Below are 19,429 nucleotides of genomic sequence, written 5' to 3'. Positions count from 1 at the left end.
TGATTTGATATTGACTGTTGTCTCTGAGCCATCAATAAGTTATTACATTTATTTTATGTTTGCTTACTGTGTCTTAGCTTCTTGTTTTGTTTTGGTATGCCCAAATAGGCTACTCATATGAACTAGTTTGATTATTGGCACCTTTGAAGCTCTAATGTCCTATCACCAGGTGGTTAGATCTGTTACTAGGTATGTGAGCTCAGGAGTCCACCCACTCCTCCTGTATGGATTCAGCTCAGGTATCGAGGTAGATAGCCACCAAGTGCGTGGTGCAGGCTCTCACTTACAGTCCTAGACAGGCATGGGTGACTGATGTAGGCACAGGCATCTGGCTGCAGCAGGGGGACTCACTATGAGCAAGGCAGGGGGCTGACAGCCACCACTGAGTGTCCAGGAGGAAGGTGTGCCCCTGTTCCCTAGAGCATCTAGGTGGGTGGGTTCTGCAGCTGGACTATGAGCACCTAATGCTGTTGGCTGTAAGGACTGGGGGGTACCTGTTATTCTTGGGCCCCATCATAGGTGGCTAGGTGGCATGGGTGGAGCCACCAGTCCTCCGGCCTCTGATGTGGGTAGGTGAAGACCCTGCTTAATGGGCAGAGCAGTGTCAAATGTCAAGAACCTGCCACTTCACAGGTTAAACAGTTGAAGTTAGACTTCTGGTATATACCCTGTTGTACTATGGTAATGAGGGCCTACGCTGTTGAGATGGGCCCACACAAGCCTATGCAGGGGGAAAGGCAGTCAAAGTCCGTGGATTCCTTATGCCTGTGCCTAGGCAAAGGAGCTGTGCCTACCCTGGGTTCCTGGCTTAGGGGAGCTGGCAGTTTATTTTTTCCCGTTTGTTAATTTTTTCACTCTCCACAGCAGGGAGGATGGCTCCGGCTGTGTGATGGATCCTACCTCCGGCCCAGGGGACTCGGCAATTGCTGAAACTGGTCCAGAACCCAGTGCAGAGCAGGGAGTGGGGAGGTAAATGGGAGAGAGGTTTTTCACTAAGGGGGGTGTTTTTGATCCGCACGGTAAGCCGTATGCAAGTACTTATCTTTCGCCGATGAGGGCTGCTTCTCACTCGTTTTGGGTGGCCGTGTAGACTCTCTGGCGCTGGGTCTCTCCCAGTGCAGAAAACGTGCTTCCCAAACATGGCTGCTTGCCTGCCTCACCACTCGCCCCCAAGCTGATCAGGCCTGAAGGGCTCAGGCTCTCGTCAGGTCAGGTCTGGCAACTCCTTGCTGCTTCCGACCCATCTCTCCCTCCCCGTGCCACTCAGTTCAGTTCCTCAACTCTGCCTTTGATATTCAGGGCTCCCAGATTGCCATAATAATCAATTCACTTGTTTTTTCGGGTCTTTGTTTTAAGAGGGTCCACCAGAAGCATCTGACTACTCCTCCATCTAGGCCCCACTTTTCTCACAGTTTAGGAGGCTAAAAGTCCGAATTCAGAGTGCCGGCTCTAGGGGAAGGCTTTCTCTGTCAGCTCTGGAGGAAGGTCCTTGTGTCTTTGAGCTTCTGCTCTTGGGTGACCTTCATGTGGCTTGGCGTCTCTCTTCCTCCATCTCCACTTACTTCACTTGCTTGTGTAATCTCTTTTATATCTCAAAAGAGTTTAACTTAAAACACACCCCACACTAATCCTGTCTCTTGAACGTAACAAAGACAACCCATTGCCAAATGGCATTATAACCACAGGCATAGAGGTTAGTATTTACAACGCATACTTTGGGGGAGACAATTCAATCCATAGCATGTATGAATCTGGAAAAGTGTATTCAGAGCCCAACACTAATCTTAGCACAAGTAAAGAAACAAGCAGAAGTGGCTTCCTAACTTAGCACATTTTATCCATCAGTTTCATTTTTTAGAGAAATATTTCCATCTCCACTTTTCTTCCAGACTCTCACACAATCATCTTTATGATGAAAAGATTTCTTTTAAAGTGGTTAATTTTTCAAGTATGTTTGTTCATCTCTAACAATAATTTTGCAGTTAACTGACAGAAGAATAATAAGACAAAGTTATTACTTCATTTGTGCTTCAGTCTGCATCTAAAAAAATGACTACTGGCGGACATTAATAATAATAATAGAAATAGTAAAAATGTTAAGCAATATTTAGCAAACATAGCATGCAATATATTACAGTTGATAAGAAGAATGAGTGTTTAGTACAAACCAGTCACTGTTCTGAGCATTTTAAATATATTAACTCATTTAATGCTCGTAATCCTATAAGACAAGTGTTATAATTGCCATCATTTTGCAGATGAGGAAACTGAATCAAAGAGAAGGTAATGAACTTGCCTATGGTCAGCTAATTGGTAGCAGAGCTAGGATATATACTTGCATTAAGTGAAAATAGTGGGATGCTTGCAATTAACAAAAACAATAATTAAATGAGTTCCCCATTAATTCAACTAAAGCAGCCCTGAAACTTTTTGGCACCCAGAAATCCGATGAATTTCTCCCTAGAAAACCGTGTAGCCAATTTCAGAGGGTCCACAGAATCTCCTAAAGCTCGTTAGAGAGATCTATATAACCCAGGTTAGATATTCCTGCTTTGGAAAGACAAGAAAACAAACATGGCTCAATACCCCACCATTCCAAATTCCACATTAGCTGTCCCTCCAGAGTCATGGAAGAGCTGAGGATATATGAAGCACTGAGATCTGGGGGAAAGGCAACATCCACGAACTGGTAAAGGGCTCTTCTCTTTCATGGGCTGGATAAAATCTGGAGACCTCCTTCAGAAAACTCCAGGGAAGAATGTGAAAAGAACAGATCATGGAGAGAGCTTACCATGCAGACACCTAGGGACTCTTGGGAGAAAGTCAATAAAAGTTCGAAAGACTGCCTCATCTCTTTGCCAATGAGTCCCAGTAGGCAATAAGAGTTAAGTTGAATTCTGCCCTTGAGGCTAGGAAAGTGCTAGGAGACATGCTTTTCCTGTCCTCAGGAGTAGATACGGTTGTAACCTCAACCACTTGAAGGACTACTGCCACTTAGAATACTTAAGGAGAACCTAGTATTACTAACCCCAAAAATAACAACAACAAAACCTCAGTAGGGGGCTCACCACTAGATAAAGGACAATTATTCAGAATACTGAGTATACGTGCCAGTAAAATAGATGATTCTGATACATTAACTTTGCCCAGCTTGAAAACAAAACCAATCAACTAAATCCAGTATTTATGCACAAAATCTGTTGATCCTCTTGGTGCTATGGCTGTTTATGGAAAACATCAGATTTGTTATTTCAAACTTCCTTCTTAAGGGAATTTAGCAAAATAAAGATGTTACTTACATTTCTGTTACCAGAAAAAAAAGTACAAGTTCTGAAGCTGGAAAAAGTGACAGTCCAATCAGGAAGTTGCAGAGGGAAAAAAATATAGAACAAAGAAAATTATAGCCCTCCAGGCTCCAAACTGAAACACTAATTAGAGATAACATATAGCTTAGAAGATAGAGAATTTGGTGAATGTGCCTCAATTTAAGGTTACAAAGAATTTGAAAGAGAAAATCTACTATTAAAAGAACATCTGAATTGTTTTGACAATATTGAAAAGCAATCTTTGAAATACATAAGAATGATTTTCTGAACACTATGAAATCCAAGATTCTTTTTTCATGCTCCCATTCAGTTGCATCCTCCACCGTCAAATATTCCCCCCTCACATACTTATATTCTAAAAACCAGAACAAATTGATTAATTTGTCTGGTAACTGACAAAACTACTGTCACTGGAAGTAAATGTGAGTGAAAAGAAATGTGGTTATTAAACATGAAGTGGGAGACAGAAATGTAACAAAGTTGTGATAGCTTATTAAATAGCATGGAATTAGGCACTGTCAGATGTAATACGATGAAGTTTTAAAAGAATTTAAATGCTTTTCTGAAACGCATTTAAAATCTTTTTTGAGGGTACAGAACATAATTTCCTGGAAAGTCATCTAAGTTACAAAAAGGAAACATAAATAGCTGAATGTTTTGACCAAGAATTATTTTATGTAAGTATAAACTATTAGAGGTCATATACCAAAAAACAAGTATGGAACAAATTTGAGCAAACTTACGGGCTGAGATAAATGAGCCAGAAACAAATGAAAAAAAAAAAAAAAAAAAAAAGAACACAGGAACAAAGTGTTCTAAAAAAAGATCCTGGTTGTTAAGTCCATAAATACTGATGAGTTCCCCAACTAAATAATCTAGTGTCTTTCAACTTCGGAATAAAATGTTTTTGTGGTCACTTCAAATTGCCTTCAGAATTATATTACAAGCTATTTTTCTCGTTATAACATAATAAAGCCTTCCTTTGAATCAAAACATTATTTCCCATCTAATTATCTAATTAGACATATTTTTTAATCAAAATAAAATTAATCTCCAACAGGCAAAATTCAATCACTTCTAAAGACATTCATAACAATAGAATACAGGTTCTAAAGGAAATTTCAAAAAGAAGTACCAGAAGTTTTGCACAATTAGTGTCTTAATACATATACAAATGCTACAAATATTAATAATATTGGTTTCAAAATACATCCATATATAAATTTTCTACCATACTAAAAATTGGCCACATTATTTCATAGTTATACTTTATAAATACAGTACAATAATGTCTTTTTTTTTACATATAACTTATAGATTAAAAATTTGGTGACGTGAATATACTTGATCTTCAGTCTAAACACCTTCTAGTAGGCCTTCCTATACTGCACATGACAGAATCTTCAAAACTTTATTTCCCAGACTTGCTTGCAGCTAAGGTTCTAAATGTGATTGGAGGTTCTAGCTGTGTCAGTTAAATGTATATGCATGCGATTTAAAAGAGAAAAGTGAGGCACAGGTCATCATTCTATGGTTTTTGTATTGGCAAGAATGGGTGTCAATTTGGGAGTTTTCTGAAACAGTACCCTCACTCCTCACTTATCAACATGGTTAGGCTCCAAAGATCAGGTCATTATGTGAAAATGGAGGATGACCACATCAGCTCACAAAATGGAGGATGACTACATAATTACATAACTGTCAAATTATATCATTACATAACTGCCAAACCACTGAGAATCATGGCTCAGCAAAGCTGGCACATGACCTTAACCATCACAGCCAACATTACTCTCACAATGCACCTTGGTTTTCCTCACTGCTAGACATATGTCATTAACGTGCAAAACAGTTGGGTAGATTTTTTACTGTTGTCATAAATACAAAATGTCAGATAAAGAGATAGTCAATAAGTGATGAGTAGGTGGGTGTATTCTAATATCTAGTTATTAGTTTTTAGGGGGCGTTATGAGGCATGGTACACATTTATTTAATCTACAGGTATAATTTGTCTGTAAAGCTATCAATACAGGACTTCCGTTTACAGTTATCAGGGACTAGGTAACAGTGGGAAGTGGGGGAGATCTTTTTAAAACCATAAAGAGCTAAGAATACATTAAGGAATTATCAGCCAAAATCCAATACATAAAAACACAAAAATGGAAATCCAACAACTTAACACTATTTTTAGCCTAAAGGCATTTGCCATTCCAGGAAAAAACAGCTGTGAATCTAAGCTACAATTTTGGTAGTATCGAGAATTTAAAATTATAATAAAAAAGACCAAGAACCACCAAAAATGAAAACATTGATAAATCACCCCTGCTTTAAATTGAGGCCATGAAGAATGCAACCTCAAGATGAGTGTAAACTGAAATAAAACCAACTATTCTGTAGAATAGAGGCTTTGTATCTCCTCTGTAGTCCAAGGAACTCAAACTCTGAACTTGGATTACTGTGGTCAAAAAATATTACACAGGCATTTGGCAGATGAAAGCATCTATCATCCTAGATTTCAATTTATTAATAAAAACAATTTTTTTAAATAACCAGTATATTGTCAAAGATAAGTCACACAAGATAAATAACAGATAATACAAATAGTCTTAAGACTTTAGATACTGAAATTACTAAACACACACTACAAACAACTAACCTTGCTATGCTCAAAGAAATAAAAGCAAAACTTTAAATTTTGGATAGGAAATGAGAAATACTGTAAAGCTTTGAATTATACTTGGAAAAAAAAATTCATAGAACTGAAATGTATAATAATTGAAATTGGAAACTCAATAGATGACTTTAACAATAAAGTAAACACAACTCAAAAGGAAGGAGGAAGATAAAAAAAAAAATCCAAAAAGGATGAAAAACATCAAGAAGCAACAGCTCTGACTAAGAGGCAAGAGCATGAAGACAGACTTTCTATGAAGCACAGGATTAGAGAAAAATCCTAAAACTAAGGGTAGAATAGGAATTGAGAAAATCACTGGCAACCCAGTGGTGCATGGAGAATAATTACGGCAAAAATAATAATAATAATCCCAACTCCTACTTAGCTCTTGCCTGGAGTGACTCAAACCCCCCACACATATGCACACAAACACACTAAGGGCCTAATAAGGGCCTAACAGAAGAAAAGCTGAGCCCATTTCCAGGCAAAAGAACTGTTTATTTCAGTCTGTACTGTCCTACATATGATGCCCACCTTTCAAACAAAATCTGTGAGACACAAAAAAGCAAGAAAAAAACAAGCCATTGCCAAGAGTCAAAAAAAAAAAAATCAACATAACTAGATTCAGTAATGACCCAGATGTTGGACTTCTAAGACAGCGAATTTAAAATATCTGTAAATAATAGGTTAAGCACACTAATGGAAAAGGTGGACACATGTATAAACAGATGAAGAATTTCAACAGAGGTAGAAACTAACAGACAGAAAGAATCAAATAGAAAAGTTAGAAAGAAAAAAGCACAGTAACAGAGATGAAGACTACCTCTAATGGGGTCAACAGTAAACTCAACCCAGTCTAGGAAAGAACCAGTGAATTTGAATATAGGTGAATAGAAATTACCAAAACTGAAACACAAAGAAATGGGGGGGGGGGGGGCAAGGAGGAAGTGGGGGAGTATCCAAGAAAGATGGAGCAACATCAAACGATCTTTGAAAAAAACAAAACAAAAAAAAAATGTTGCCATCAAGTCAATTCCAACTCATAGTGACCCTATAGGACAGAGTAGAACTGCCTGCAGGGTTTCCTGTAATCTTTATAGAAGCAGACTGCCACATCTCTCTCCCTCAGAGCGGCTGGCGGGTTCAAACGGTCAACCTTTTGGTTAGCAGTCAAGTACTTAACCACTGCACCCCCAGGATTCCTTCAAATGATCTTACATACATATAATTGTACTCTGAAAAGGAGAAAAGAGAGAAAGAAGAACATTGAAGAAAGAATTAGAGCTTTTGGAGAAACTTTTCCAAAAGAAATAAGAAGTATTTAACCACAAATCCAAAACTTAGAAAACAGCCAGCAAAACAAATGACGACGACAACAAAATCCTAGACGTATCGTTTTCAAACTGCTGAAAACCAAAGAGACAGAATAATTTTCAAGGTTGTCAGAAAAAAAGACACATTATACACACAGGAAGAAAATAAGAACTGAAACACACTTCTAGCCAGAAGCTGTGCTTGTTATTGTTGTTAGTTCCCACTGAGTCAATTCTAACTCATGGTGACCATACGTGTTACAGAGTAGAACTGCTCTATAGTGTATTCTTTGCTGTAATCTTTACAGCAACAGATTGCCAGGACTTTTCTTCTGGAGCCACTGTGTGCATTTGAACCACCAACCTTTAGGCTAGCAGTTGAGCACAACCGTCTACACCTCCTGAAAACCAAAAAACTAAACCTGCTGCCGTTGAGTTGATTCCGAATCATAGCAACACTACAGGACAGAGTAGAACTGCCCCATAGGGTTTCTAGGCCCGTGATCTTTATGGAAACAGACTGCCACATCTTTCTCCCACGGAGTGGCTGATGGGTTCAAATTGCCGACCTTTTGGTTAGCGGCTGAGTGCTTAACCACTGGGTCACCAGGGCTCCTCCTTTACACTACCTAGGGACTTTAATTTTAAAGGCTGTCAGAAGAAAAAGACACATTACATATAGAAGAAAGTGATAAGTAAAATACACTTTTATTCAGAAACTATGCTGAAACATTTTAAAGTGCTAAAAAAGAATATTGTCAATCAAAAATTCTATACTCAATGAAAATATTTTCAAAAAATGGAGAATAGACTTTTTCACAAAAACAAAGAATTTGTTAACAGAAGACATATACTATGAGAAACTTAATGAAAGTTCTCCAGTCAGAAGGAATATTCCATCAGACAGAAACCTGGATCTCCACAAACAAAACAAGAGCAACGGCAATGGCAAAAACTAAAGTAAATATAAAATTCACTTTTTTGGTAAATGCTCTAAAATATAGTTGACCATCTAAAGCAAATATAGTAGCAATGTATTATACTGTGGTTTATAATATATATAAAGTAAAATATATGACGCCAATAATAAAAAGGATAGGAGCAAGAAACTGGTAATATAATTAGGTTCCCACACATAAAAGAGTATAACTTTATTTCAAGGAAGATTGTAACTATATAAGAAGTATTTTATAAACCCTATGACAAAATTTATTTAAGGTATAAATAACAATTCAGTAGTAGGTAGAATAATAAAATACACATATATTCAATTTAAAAAAGGCGGGGGGGTGGGGAGATAAAGAAATGGAACAAATAAAAAAAATTAAAATACGGTAGATTTTAATCTAACCATAACAATAATTATATTAAATGGGAGCGGTCTAAACTCACCAATGAAAAGACAAAGATGGCCAGACTGGGTGAGGGAAAAAAAGACCTAAGTATAATAAGCAATCTGTAAGATACCCACTTTAATTACAAAGATATAGAAAGGTTAAAAGCAAAATGATATGACCAAATATAATACATAAACACTATTTAAAATGAAGCAGGACTAGCTATATTAACATGTGACAGGGCAGAATTCAGAAAAAAGGAATACTGAGAGCTATAAATAAGTATATTACAATGATAAAGTGGTCAATTCATTAGGAAGACCATGAAACTTCTAAATGTTTGTGCACCTAACCAAAGAGCTTCAAAATACATGAAACAAAAACCGATAGAACTGAATGTACAAATAGACAAACCTACAATTACAGACGAAGCTTTCAGCACTCCTCTCTCAGATAAACATGAAAAATGAGTAAGGATAGGAACATGTGAACAATACTATCAAGCAACTTGCCTTAAATGACACTTATAAAACACTCCACCCAAAAAGAAAATTCTTTTCAAGCTCACATGAAATATTTACAAGACAGGCCATATTCTGAGAAATAAAATAAAACTTAACAAACTTATAAGAAATTAATACAAAAATATGTTTTCTTGTCAGAAAGAAATGAAACTAGAAACAGAAGAATGATAATAGGAAAATCTCCAAATACTTGAAAATTAAACAGCAAACTTCTAAATAAGCACATGATCTAAGAAGAAGTCTCAAGAAAAATTAGAAAATATTTTGATTTGAATAAAAAAAATTAATATTAAAATTTGCGGGATGTAGCTAAAGTACGCAGAAGAAAATGTATAGCTTTAAACCTTCTAACTTTAAAATAAAGTTCTCAAATAAATGATCTAAACTTCTACCTTAAGACACCAGAAAAAGAACAAATGAAACCCAAATCAACATGAAGGAATAATAAAGAAAAAATCAGAAATCAATAAAATTGAAAACAGAAAAACAGAGAGAAAATCAATAAAACCAAAAGTAGGTTCTTTGAAAAGATCAATGACATTCATAAATCTCTAGCTGGATGGCCAAAAAAAGAAAACAATTAACAGTATCATGGATAAAAGAGGGGATATTACTACAGAAAGACCTTGCAGACATTAAAAGGATAAGAGAAGAAACAACTCTATGCCCATAAATTAAACAACTTAGATAAAATTGATCAATTTATTGAAAGTCACAAACTAACAAAACTCACACAAGAACAACTAAACAACCTGAAAAGTCCTATATCTATTAAAGAAATTTAATTCATTGTTAAAAATCTTATATGTACGCGTCTGTCTATCTGCATTGCACATGCAGACAGTCTGTGTCTCAAACTTCTAGGAAGGAGGCACATACAGCTACTGGTATCAACCACTCTATGAGTGCTACATTCATCTGTGATCAAGCCAGACACAAGGGATACTTACATAGTGTTGGCAAAGTGGAAGCCATTATTATTACTTATAGAAAGCAAACAGTAAACAATAACAACAGATTCTCAAAGGGGAAATGCTTACCCTTTCTGAAATTACTCATGTCTATTCCAGTGTCACTGGGCAGGTGTACCGCGGTTCAGGTCAGATGCTATGTTCACGTCACTGCTGCCTCTGGCTACCAACACACTGCCCGAGACTTCTGCTCAGCTGCTGGGCCACATTGGGCATTGCCTCACTGGTGGGAAGACCCTTGTATAGGATATCCCAAGCCTCTGCCACTGAGCCTCTGTGTCCAATTCCCACCATGCTACACGGACCCCCACTGCAGGGAGGGGGGGAGGTGTGCAAGCCCTGCACGGGACACACTCAGGCCTCTCTTGCCCTGAACAAGCGTTACAGTTCTTTTAGTTCCGCTGGCAAACCTCCTGCCTGGAGGCATCCAGCTCCACTATGCTGTACAAAGACCCCTGCACAGGACCCTCTGAGGCAACCCCTGCATGGGGCACACTCAGGCCCTTTCCCTGCACTCTGTCAGCAAGCCTCCTGCATGAAGGCACTCAGCTCTTGCTCCGTAGGCTGGCAAACCCACTGCCTCTGTCTCGCTCTGTAGGCTGCCAAGCCCACTGCCTCCACCTTGCTCCAAGGGTTGCCAAGCCCAACACCACTGCCTCATTCCATGGGCTGGCAAACCCACTGCCTCCACCTCACACCATGGGCTGCCAAGCTCAACGCTACTGCCTCACTCCATGGGCTAATAAGCCCACTAGGGTCACCTTGCTCATTCTAATAAAAAGGGGACTGTTTTAGATTAAGAGAGACTCAAAGGATACATATAGTAACTAGATATGTGACCCTATTATAATGTGGCTTGGGGAAATCAGGTCTAAAGAGCCTTTCGAATTAAAGACTAGATACTAGATGAGATAAAAATGTATTGATACAAAAATAGAAACTTATAAAATCCATGAAAATGTATAGCATAATCTCATTTTGATGAAAAAATACATATGAATAGAAAAGACAGAGGTATATACATTACTAGTTATGACCAGTAGCCTGTGAGTAGAATTATTTTTATTTTTTTATTGGTTTTTCAATTTGTTACAAAATAACACAAAAAATTATTTTATTAAAGAGAAGAAAAGGGCAGAAAGTATATTTGAAGAAATAATGACCGAAAACTTCACAAATTTGATAGAAGATACGAATCTACAAATTCCAAGTAAAAAACACTGGAACAGATGTACACAAAGACATCTTATACTTAACTTGTCAAAAGTCAAAGACAAAGAGAGAATCCTGAAAGCAGCAAGAGAGAATCAACTCATCACATACAAGTCCTCCTCAATAAGATTAAAAGCCAATTTCTCACCAAAAACGATGGAGGCCGGAAACTAATGGTTGACATACTTAAAGCGCTGAAAGAAAAAACTGCCAACTAAGAATTCTAAATCTGGCAAAACTACCCTACAAAATATGAAGAAGTTAAGACATTCCTAGATAATCAAAAACTTAGGGAATTCGTTGCCAGTAGACCTGCCCTACAAGTAATGCTAAAGGGAGTCCTTCAGGTTCAAATAAAAGAACACCAGGCAGCAACTTGAAGCCATGGAAAGAAAGAAATATCTCCAGTAAAGGAAACCACCATACTTTTATGTAAACAAAGTATGAGTTTTATGTTTTTGGTTTTTTTTTTTTTTGCCAACTGTACCCTCCCCCATGAGGTATTTTCGTAAGTGTGGCTATGCTGATTTGTTTTACATGTTCCTGTAAAAAATTACCAAGCTGCGTTTACAAAAACATTGAGGTGGGGAGGGCACAACTGGCAAAAAAACCTACGTAGGTAAATATAAAAGCCAGTACTACTGTATTTTTGGTAAGTCCTCTTTTTATTTTCTCCATGATTTTAAAGACAAATGCATGTAAAAATAATTATGAATCTATGTTAATGTGCACACAATGTATAAAGATGTAATGTGTGATAACAACATAAAGCAGGGAGAAGACATGTATAGGAGAGGGGGTTTCCATTGGGGATGTTTAAGTGGTGGTTGCACAATAGGGTGAATGTATTAAATGTAACTGAATTGTTCACTTTAAAATGGTTAATTTTATGTTATATAAATTTCACATCACTAAATTTTTTTAAAACTATTTTAATTAAAGAAATTATTTTTAACTGGGATTATAGACCTAACCATGAAAGGTAAAAATATAAAGCTATTAGAATATAAAGGACTAGCTTCATAACGTCAAGGTAATGGGGGAAAAATACAAATTAGAACGTTAGAAAATATCTGCCATAAACATTAGACAACATATTGGTACTCAGAAAATATTAAAAACTTCTACAAATCAATAGGAATAAGAGACTGAACCTAATGTAACAATGGACAAAAGATTTGAAACTTGAACAGGCACTTCCCAAAACAGCAATCCAATGACAAAACAAGATACACAGCCTCATTAGTAATGAAAGAAGCAAAAATTACAGTACTTCCTCTCCCATGGCCTGTTTTTATACAATTTATAAGCTAAATTGGGTTTTACATATTCAAAGAGTTGTTAAAAAAAAAAAAGAATGTGTCTTACAAAGCCTAAAATATTTACTACCTGGTTCTTTAAAGAAAAAGTTTGCCAATCACTCTAGACAAAAGTGTGTACTTGTGTACCATGCTGTTTTCTCTTAACAGCTTTATTAAGATATACTTCCAATACTATACAATCCACCCAATTAAAATGAACCATTCAATGTCTTTTACTAAATTCAGAGTGGTGCAACCATCATGTAATCAATTTTAGAACATTTTCATCACCCTACAAAGAAATTCTGTAACCCTTAACTGTCACCTCCCAATAAATCCATTCCCTCCAAGCACTTTGCAACCATTAATTTACTTTTTGTCTGTACAGACCAGTTGTGTTTTTTGAAGCACATAAAATTGAAAACTACATGTCCACAGAAATAGAATAGAAAAATAAATAGTGGCATTTTCTTCAAAGGAGATTTATACCACAGTTACATGACATGACATGGTTGACTATCACATTAAAATACATATGCTGAGAGAAGAAGCCAGGCACAAAATAATATATACTACATGATTACATTAACATCAAGTTTTAAAAAATAAAAAACAGGACAAACTAACTACATTATCTATAAAAAAAAGTTGCTGTCGAGTTGACTGACTTGTTCTGAACCTAAGTGTGTCAGAGTAGTACTGTGCTCCAATTATATTGCTTTACTGTTGTACTGTCAGGTGTTGTGTACTTGGTTCTGACTCACAGTGACTCTATGTATAACAGAACAAAATACTGCCCAGTCCTACACCATCCTCACAATTGTTGCTGTGTTTGAGCCCATTGTTGCGGCCACTGTGTCAATCCATTTCATTGAAGGTCTTCCTCTTTTTTGTTGATACTCTAACTTACCAAGCATGATGTCTGTCTCTAGGGACTGGTCCCTCCTGATAACATGTCCAAAGTACATAAGATGAAGTCTCACCACCCTTGCTTCTAAGGAGAATTCTGGCTGTACTTCCAAGACAGATTTGTCCATTCTTCTTGCAGTCCATAGTATATTCAAAATTCCTGGCCACCACCATAATTCAAAGGCATCAGTTCTTCTTTGATCTTCCTTATTCAATGCCCAGCTTTCACACACATACAAGGAGAATGAAAAAACCATGGCTTGGTTCAGGCACACCTTAGTCGTCAAGGTGACATTTTTGCTTTTTAACACTTTGAAGAGGTTTTTTGCACTACAGTCGCCCAATACAATACATCATTTGATTTCTTGACTGCCGCTTCCATGGGCACTGGTTGTGGATCCAAGTAAAATGAAATCCTTGATGAATTCAATCTTTTCTCCATTTATCATGATATTGCTTATTGGTCCAGTTGTGTGGATTCTTGTTTTCTTTATGTTGAGGTATAATCCATACTGAAGGCTCTGGTCTTTGATCTTCGTCAGTAAGTGCTTCAAGTCCTCGTCATTTTCTGCAAGCAAGGTTGTGCCAACTGCATATCGCAGGTTGTTAATGAGTCTTCCTCCAATACGGATGTCCAGTTTCTCTTCATATTGTCCAGCTTCTCGGATTATCTGCTCAGCATACAGACTGAATAAGTATGGTTAAAGGATACAACCCTGACGTACACCTTTCTTGATTTTAAACCACGTAGTATCCCCTTGTTTAGTTCGATCAACTGCCTCTTGATCTACATACAAGTTTCTCATGAACACAATTAAGTGTTCTGGAATTCCCATTCTTTGCAATGTTATCCATAATTTGTTATGATCCACACCATCAAATGCCTTTGCATAGTCAATAAAACACAGGTAAACATCTTTCTGGTATTCTCTGCTTTCAACCAGGATCCATATGACATCAGCAATGATATCCCTGGTTCCACATCCTCTTCTGAATCCGGCTTAAATTTCTAGCAGTTTCCTGCCCATATACTGCTGCAACAACTTTTCAATGATCTTCAGCAAAATTTTACTTGTGCGTGGTATTAATGATATTGTTCAATAATTTCTGCATTCTGTTGGATCACCTTTCTTTGAAATGGGTACAAATATGGATCTCTTCCAGTTGGTTGGCCAGGTAGCTGTCTTCCAAATTTCATGGCATAGACGAGTGAGCACTTCCAGCACTGCGTCAGTTTGCTGAAACATCTCAGTTGGTATTCGTCAATTCCTGGAGTCTTGTTTTTCCCCAGTGCCTTCAGTGCAGCTTGGGACTTCTTCCTTCAATACCAAAGGTCCTTGATCATATGCTACCTCTTGAAATGGCTGAATGTCAACCAATTCTTTTTGGTACAGTGACTGTGTATTCCTTCCACCTTCTATTGAGGCTTCTTGCATCGTTCAATATTTTGCCCATAGAATCCTTCAATATTGCAACTCGAGGCTTCAATTTTTTCTTCAGTTCTTTCAGCTTGAGAAATGCCAAGTGTGTTGTTCCCTTTTGATTTTCTAACTCCAGGTCTTTGTACACTTCATTACAATACCTTACTTTATCTTCTCGAGTCATCTTTTGAAATCTTCTGCTCAGGTCTTTTACTTCATCATTTTTTCCTTTTGCTTTAGCTACTCTATGTTCAACAGCAAGTTTCAGAGTCTCTTCTGACAACCATTTTGATTTTTTCTTTCTTTCCTGTCTTTTTAATGATCTTCTGCTTTCTTCATGTGTGATGTCCTTGATGTCATCTCACAACTTGTCTGGTCTTCGGTCATTAGTGTTCAGTGCGTCAAATCTATTCTTGAGATGGTCCCGAAATTCAGGTGGGATATACTGAGGATTGTATTTTGGCTCCCATGGACTTGTTTTAATTTTCTTCACCTTCAACTTGAACTTGCATGTAAGTGGTTGGCACCTGGCCTTTTTTGACTGATGATACTGAGCTTTTCCATTGACTCTTTCCACAGATGTAGTTGAGATTTGATTCCTGTGTATTCCATCTGGTGAGGGCCATGTGTATAGTCACCATTTATGTTGCTGAAAAAAGGTATTTGCAATGAAGAAGTCATTGGTCTTGCAAAATTCTATGATGCGATCTCCGTCATCATTTCTACTACCAAGGCCATATTTTCCAACTACCAATCCTTCTTCTTTGTTTCCAACTTTGGCACTCCAATCACCAGTAATTATCAATGTATCTTGATTGCATATTTGATCAATTTCAGGCTGCAGAAGTTGGTAAACATGTTCAGTTTCTTCATCTTTGAGATTAGTGGTTGGTGCATGAATTTGAATAATGGTCATATTAGCTGGTCACATTAAGCGTTGTACTTCAGGATAGCTATTGAAATGCGCTTTTTGACGATGAATGTAACACCGTTCCTCTTCAATGTGTCATTCCCGGCACAGTAGACCATATAATCCAATTCAAAATGGCCAATATCAGTCCATTTCCACTGCTTAGGTGCCCATAATTCAAAGGAAAAACCATACAGAAATGCAAGGAGGTGCTTACAATCCACTCAGGTTAGTAGACAGCCCTAGGGAAGATGTGAGGGAATAAGTGATAAGAGGAAGAAATTTGGGGGTTGAGGGTGTGAAGTGATGGCAATATTTTACTTCTTGACCTAGTTAATGCTTACCTGGTTTTTTGCTTTATAATAATTTTGCTCAATTACGCATTTGTGTTCTACATACTGTTGTATACCGGTATTTATAGTTCACAATTTAAATAGAAGAAAAACGAAGGTAATAAAGCCACTAGTTTCAGCCCCAGTGGCTTCCTGAGACCTTGATTAGAATAATGAGTATGTTCCTAAAGTCACTAGTTCCAGTGGCAGTCACCTTGATTTCTCAATTTCAAACTTGTGGCAGAGACAGCAGTTGCTCTGGCAGCCCAGATAGGCGGTACAGTTCGGGGAGTCATTCCTGAAAGTTCAGCCTAGGTATCTTTCCTCCATCCCTTCCAAACATTTTGTAAGCACTTATTCCCTTCCTCTTTATAATATCTAGAGTGGTTTAGGTAAATGGCACACGAGCCCTGTCTAGAACAGTTCATCAGGAGTGAGTCAAGAAAAAACCGTGGCATTTCCAATATGGTATACTAAAAGTAACAAAGTAGAAGGGCTACTTTAAATTATAGTGAAACTTGTCGCTCCTAACAGACATATTAGCAGAAGCATAAATAACTTTATTTAACAGTTTGTGAAGTTGGTTTTAATTTTTATAAAAGAAAAAGAAGAGGTGAGGAAGGGGAAAGCCTAGTGGCGCGGAGAGGAATAGAACAGAGTTTTTGTTACCTGGAGTCTCGTATTCATTTCTAGGAAGTAGAAATTCTTCTGTGAGTCCATGAGGAATTCTACAGTTCCAGCAGAGGAATACTTCACTGCTTTGGCAAGAGCTACAGCTTGTTCTCCCATTGCTCTTCGAGTCTCAGGATCCAAAAAAATACTACAGATACAGAAAGAGTATTTTTCTATGCCTTGAACAAAAATTATCATTTGTGCAGACTATATCGACTTTTTTTTTTTAAGTTTACTCAGATGTAGGTCATCTGTATCAATTTAAGATTTTACAACATTAACTAAGCACGTTTAAATAAATCAACTTCAGTTTTTATATAAAACTAACATTTGAATTTTCCACATTATACAACTTCAATCCGTTTATAAAAAATAGAACTACTTGTCAACTAGTGAAATTTAACATATATATTCAGAATTCTTTCAAGCTAACATTGTGAGAAAAATTAATTCTTAGAAAATAAAATATACAGCTAATAAATTCTAAAAACTTGTGTTTCAAAACACTAAATCACCTTCCAGCAGGCAAGTAAAGCAGAAATGTTTCCAATGAACCCTAGAAAGAATAATATCAAATTATTTCTGCATTTTGCTTCTATGCAAGTGAGCTTCTAAGAAAGAAAAAAATAATAACTAGTTTCCTACTTCTGGATTAAAACCACTCTCTAATAAGATTTAGATGACATTTTGTAATTTTTTTAAATTATGGAATAGCATAAAGAACTCTGTTATGGATTAAATTTAGTCCCCCTTACCAAAATATGTGTTAGAATCCTAATCCCTATACCTGAGGATGAACTCCTGTTTGGAAATAGTTTTCTCTGTTATGTTAATTAGATGATACCTGTCTTAGTTATTGAGTGGTGCTATAATAGAAATATCTGAGACCTGGTGGCACAGTGGTTAATAGTTCGGCTGCTAACCAAAAGGTCGGCAGTTTGAATCCACCAGACGCTCCTTGGAAACCCTATGGGGCAGCTTCTACTCTGTCCTATAGGGTTGCTATGAGTCGGAGCCGACTCGACAGCAGTGGGTTTGGTTTCCTTTTTTTTTTTTTTTTGTATAACAGAAATACCACAAGCGGGTAGCTTCAACAAACAGATTTGTTTTCTCACAGTTTCAGAGGTTAGAAGTCCAAATCAGGGTTCCGAGTCTAGGGGAAGACTTTCTCTCTCTGTTGGCTCTGGGGGAAGCTCCTTGTCTCTTCAGCTTCTGTCTTTGGCTCCTTGGTGAGGGCTTCAAGTCGCAGGGCATCTATCTTCCCCCATTTCTGCTTGCTTGCTTGCTCAATCTGTTTTTTTTAATATCTCAAAAGATACTGACTTAAGGCACACCCCACACTAATACTGCCTCATTAACATAACAAAGAAAACTCATTTCCAACATATATTTTGGAGGGCACAATTCAATCCATAACAACACCCAAGTAGGGTGTGTTCTAAACTTAATCACTTCTGACTTATAAAAGATCAAATTAGACACATGAATATGAACACCGGGGTAGGGGTGAGATGAACAGAGGCCGTGTGAGGACTGTCTACAAGCCAAGGTACCAGAGAATGCTGGGGACCACCTACAAGGAAGAAATTGACACTGCCAAGACTCTGGCTTAAATTTTTAGCTTCCAGGACCATGAGAAAATACATTTTTGTTCTTAAAGCCACCAACGTGTGGTATTTCTGTTATAGCAGAAACTAAAACAAACTCCTGTGTATCTGTGTCTCATATTTAACAACTATTAATATACAGGCAATCTTGCTTTATCTATGCTATATGGCCACTTTTTTTAAACTAGGCCCATCTTTTTCTTTTTTTTTTCATTTTAAAGCATATCCCGAATTAGATATCATTTCATTTGTATCGCTATTAACAAGGTAAGTATTCCTTTGGAACATACCACACTTACAATTTATCAAGAACTCCTTAATAGCATGTAATATCCAATCAGTATTCAAATTTTCCTGATTATCTCATAAATATCTTTAGATTTGTTTGAACTGGGATCCAAATAAGGTCCAGACACTGCATTTGACTGTTTTTTTTTTTTTTTTTTTATCTTTAAGATCTTTTATTCTGAAATGCCTCCTCCTCTACCCCCCTCCCCCTTTTTTTTTGGCCAAGAACTGGCCATTTTCCTGTCTCATTCCTCACATTCAGTGTTTGGCTGCATACATTCCCACAGTGTCTTTTAACATTCATATTATATTTCCATTTCTTACAAATCATCAGTTAGATCTATAGCCTTGAATAGATTCATATTGGAAATATATATATTATAGATGGGGGGGGCAAGAATACTTTATAGGTGGTGAAGTGTACTTCCTATTGTCTTTCTTTCTGTCATATCAGGATCAATCAATGGGTTGAGATGTTGTCATGGATTGAATTATGTCCCCCAAAAATATCTGTCAGTTTGGCTGGGTCATGATTCCCAGTGTTCTATGACTGTCCACCATTTTGTTGTCTGATGTGATCTCCCTATGTGTTGTAAATCCTTCTCTATGATGTTGATGAGATGAGATTGGCA

The 19,429-nt window shown here is 37.1% G+C and overlaps 1 protein-coding gene across 2 annotated transcripts in view; it reads right to left on the bottom strand.

Moving 5' to 3' along the window:
• PCCA (propionyl-CoA carboxylase subunit alpha) overlaps window positions 1–19,429 on the bottom strand; it is a 472,769-nt gene that overhangs the window by 244,153 nt on the left and 209,187 nt on the right. For both annotated transcript variants that reach the window (XM_004384162.1, XM_023738522.1), the window contains one exon: window positions 16,900–17,050. In XM_004384162.1, the coding sequence (XP_004384219.1) occupies window positions 16,900–17,050 (151 nt within the window). The remainder of the gene's footprint in view (window positions 1–16,899; window positions 17,051–19,429) is intronic.

Source organism: Trichechus manatus, unplaced genomic scaffold, assembly GCF_000243295.1.
Source record: "Trichechus manatus latirostris isolate Lorelei unplaced genomic scaffold, TriManLat1.0 scaffold00118, whole genome shotgun sequence".
NCBI classification, from domain to species: domain Eukaryota; kingdom Metazoa; phylum Chordata; class Mammalia; order Sirenia; family Trichechidae; genus Trichechus; species Trichechus manatus.
The sequence above is the reverse complement of the archived record's forward strand: the minus strand, read 5'-3'. Positions and strand labels throughout refer to the sequence as shown.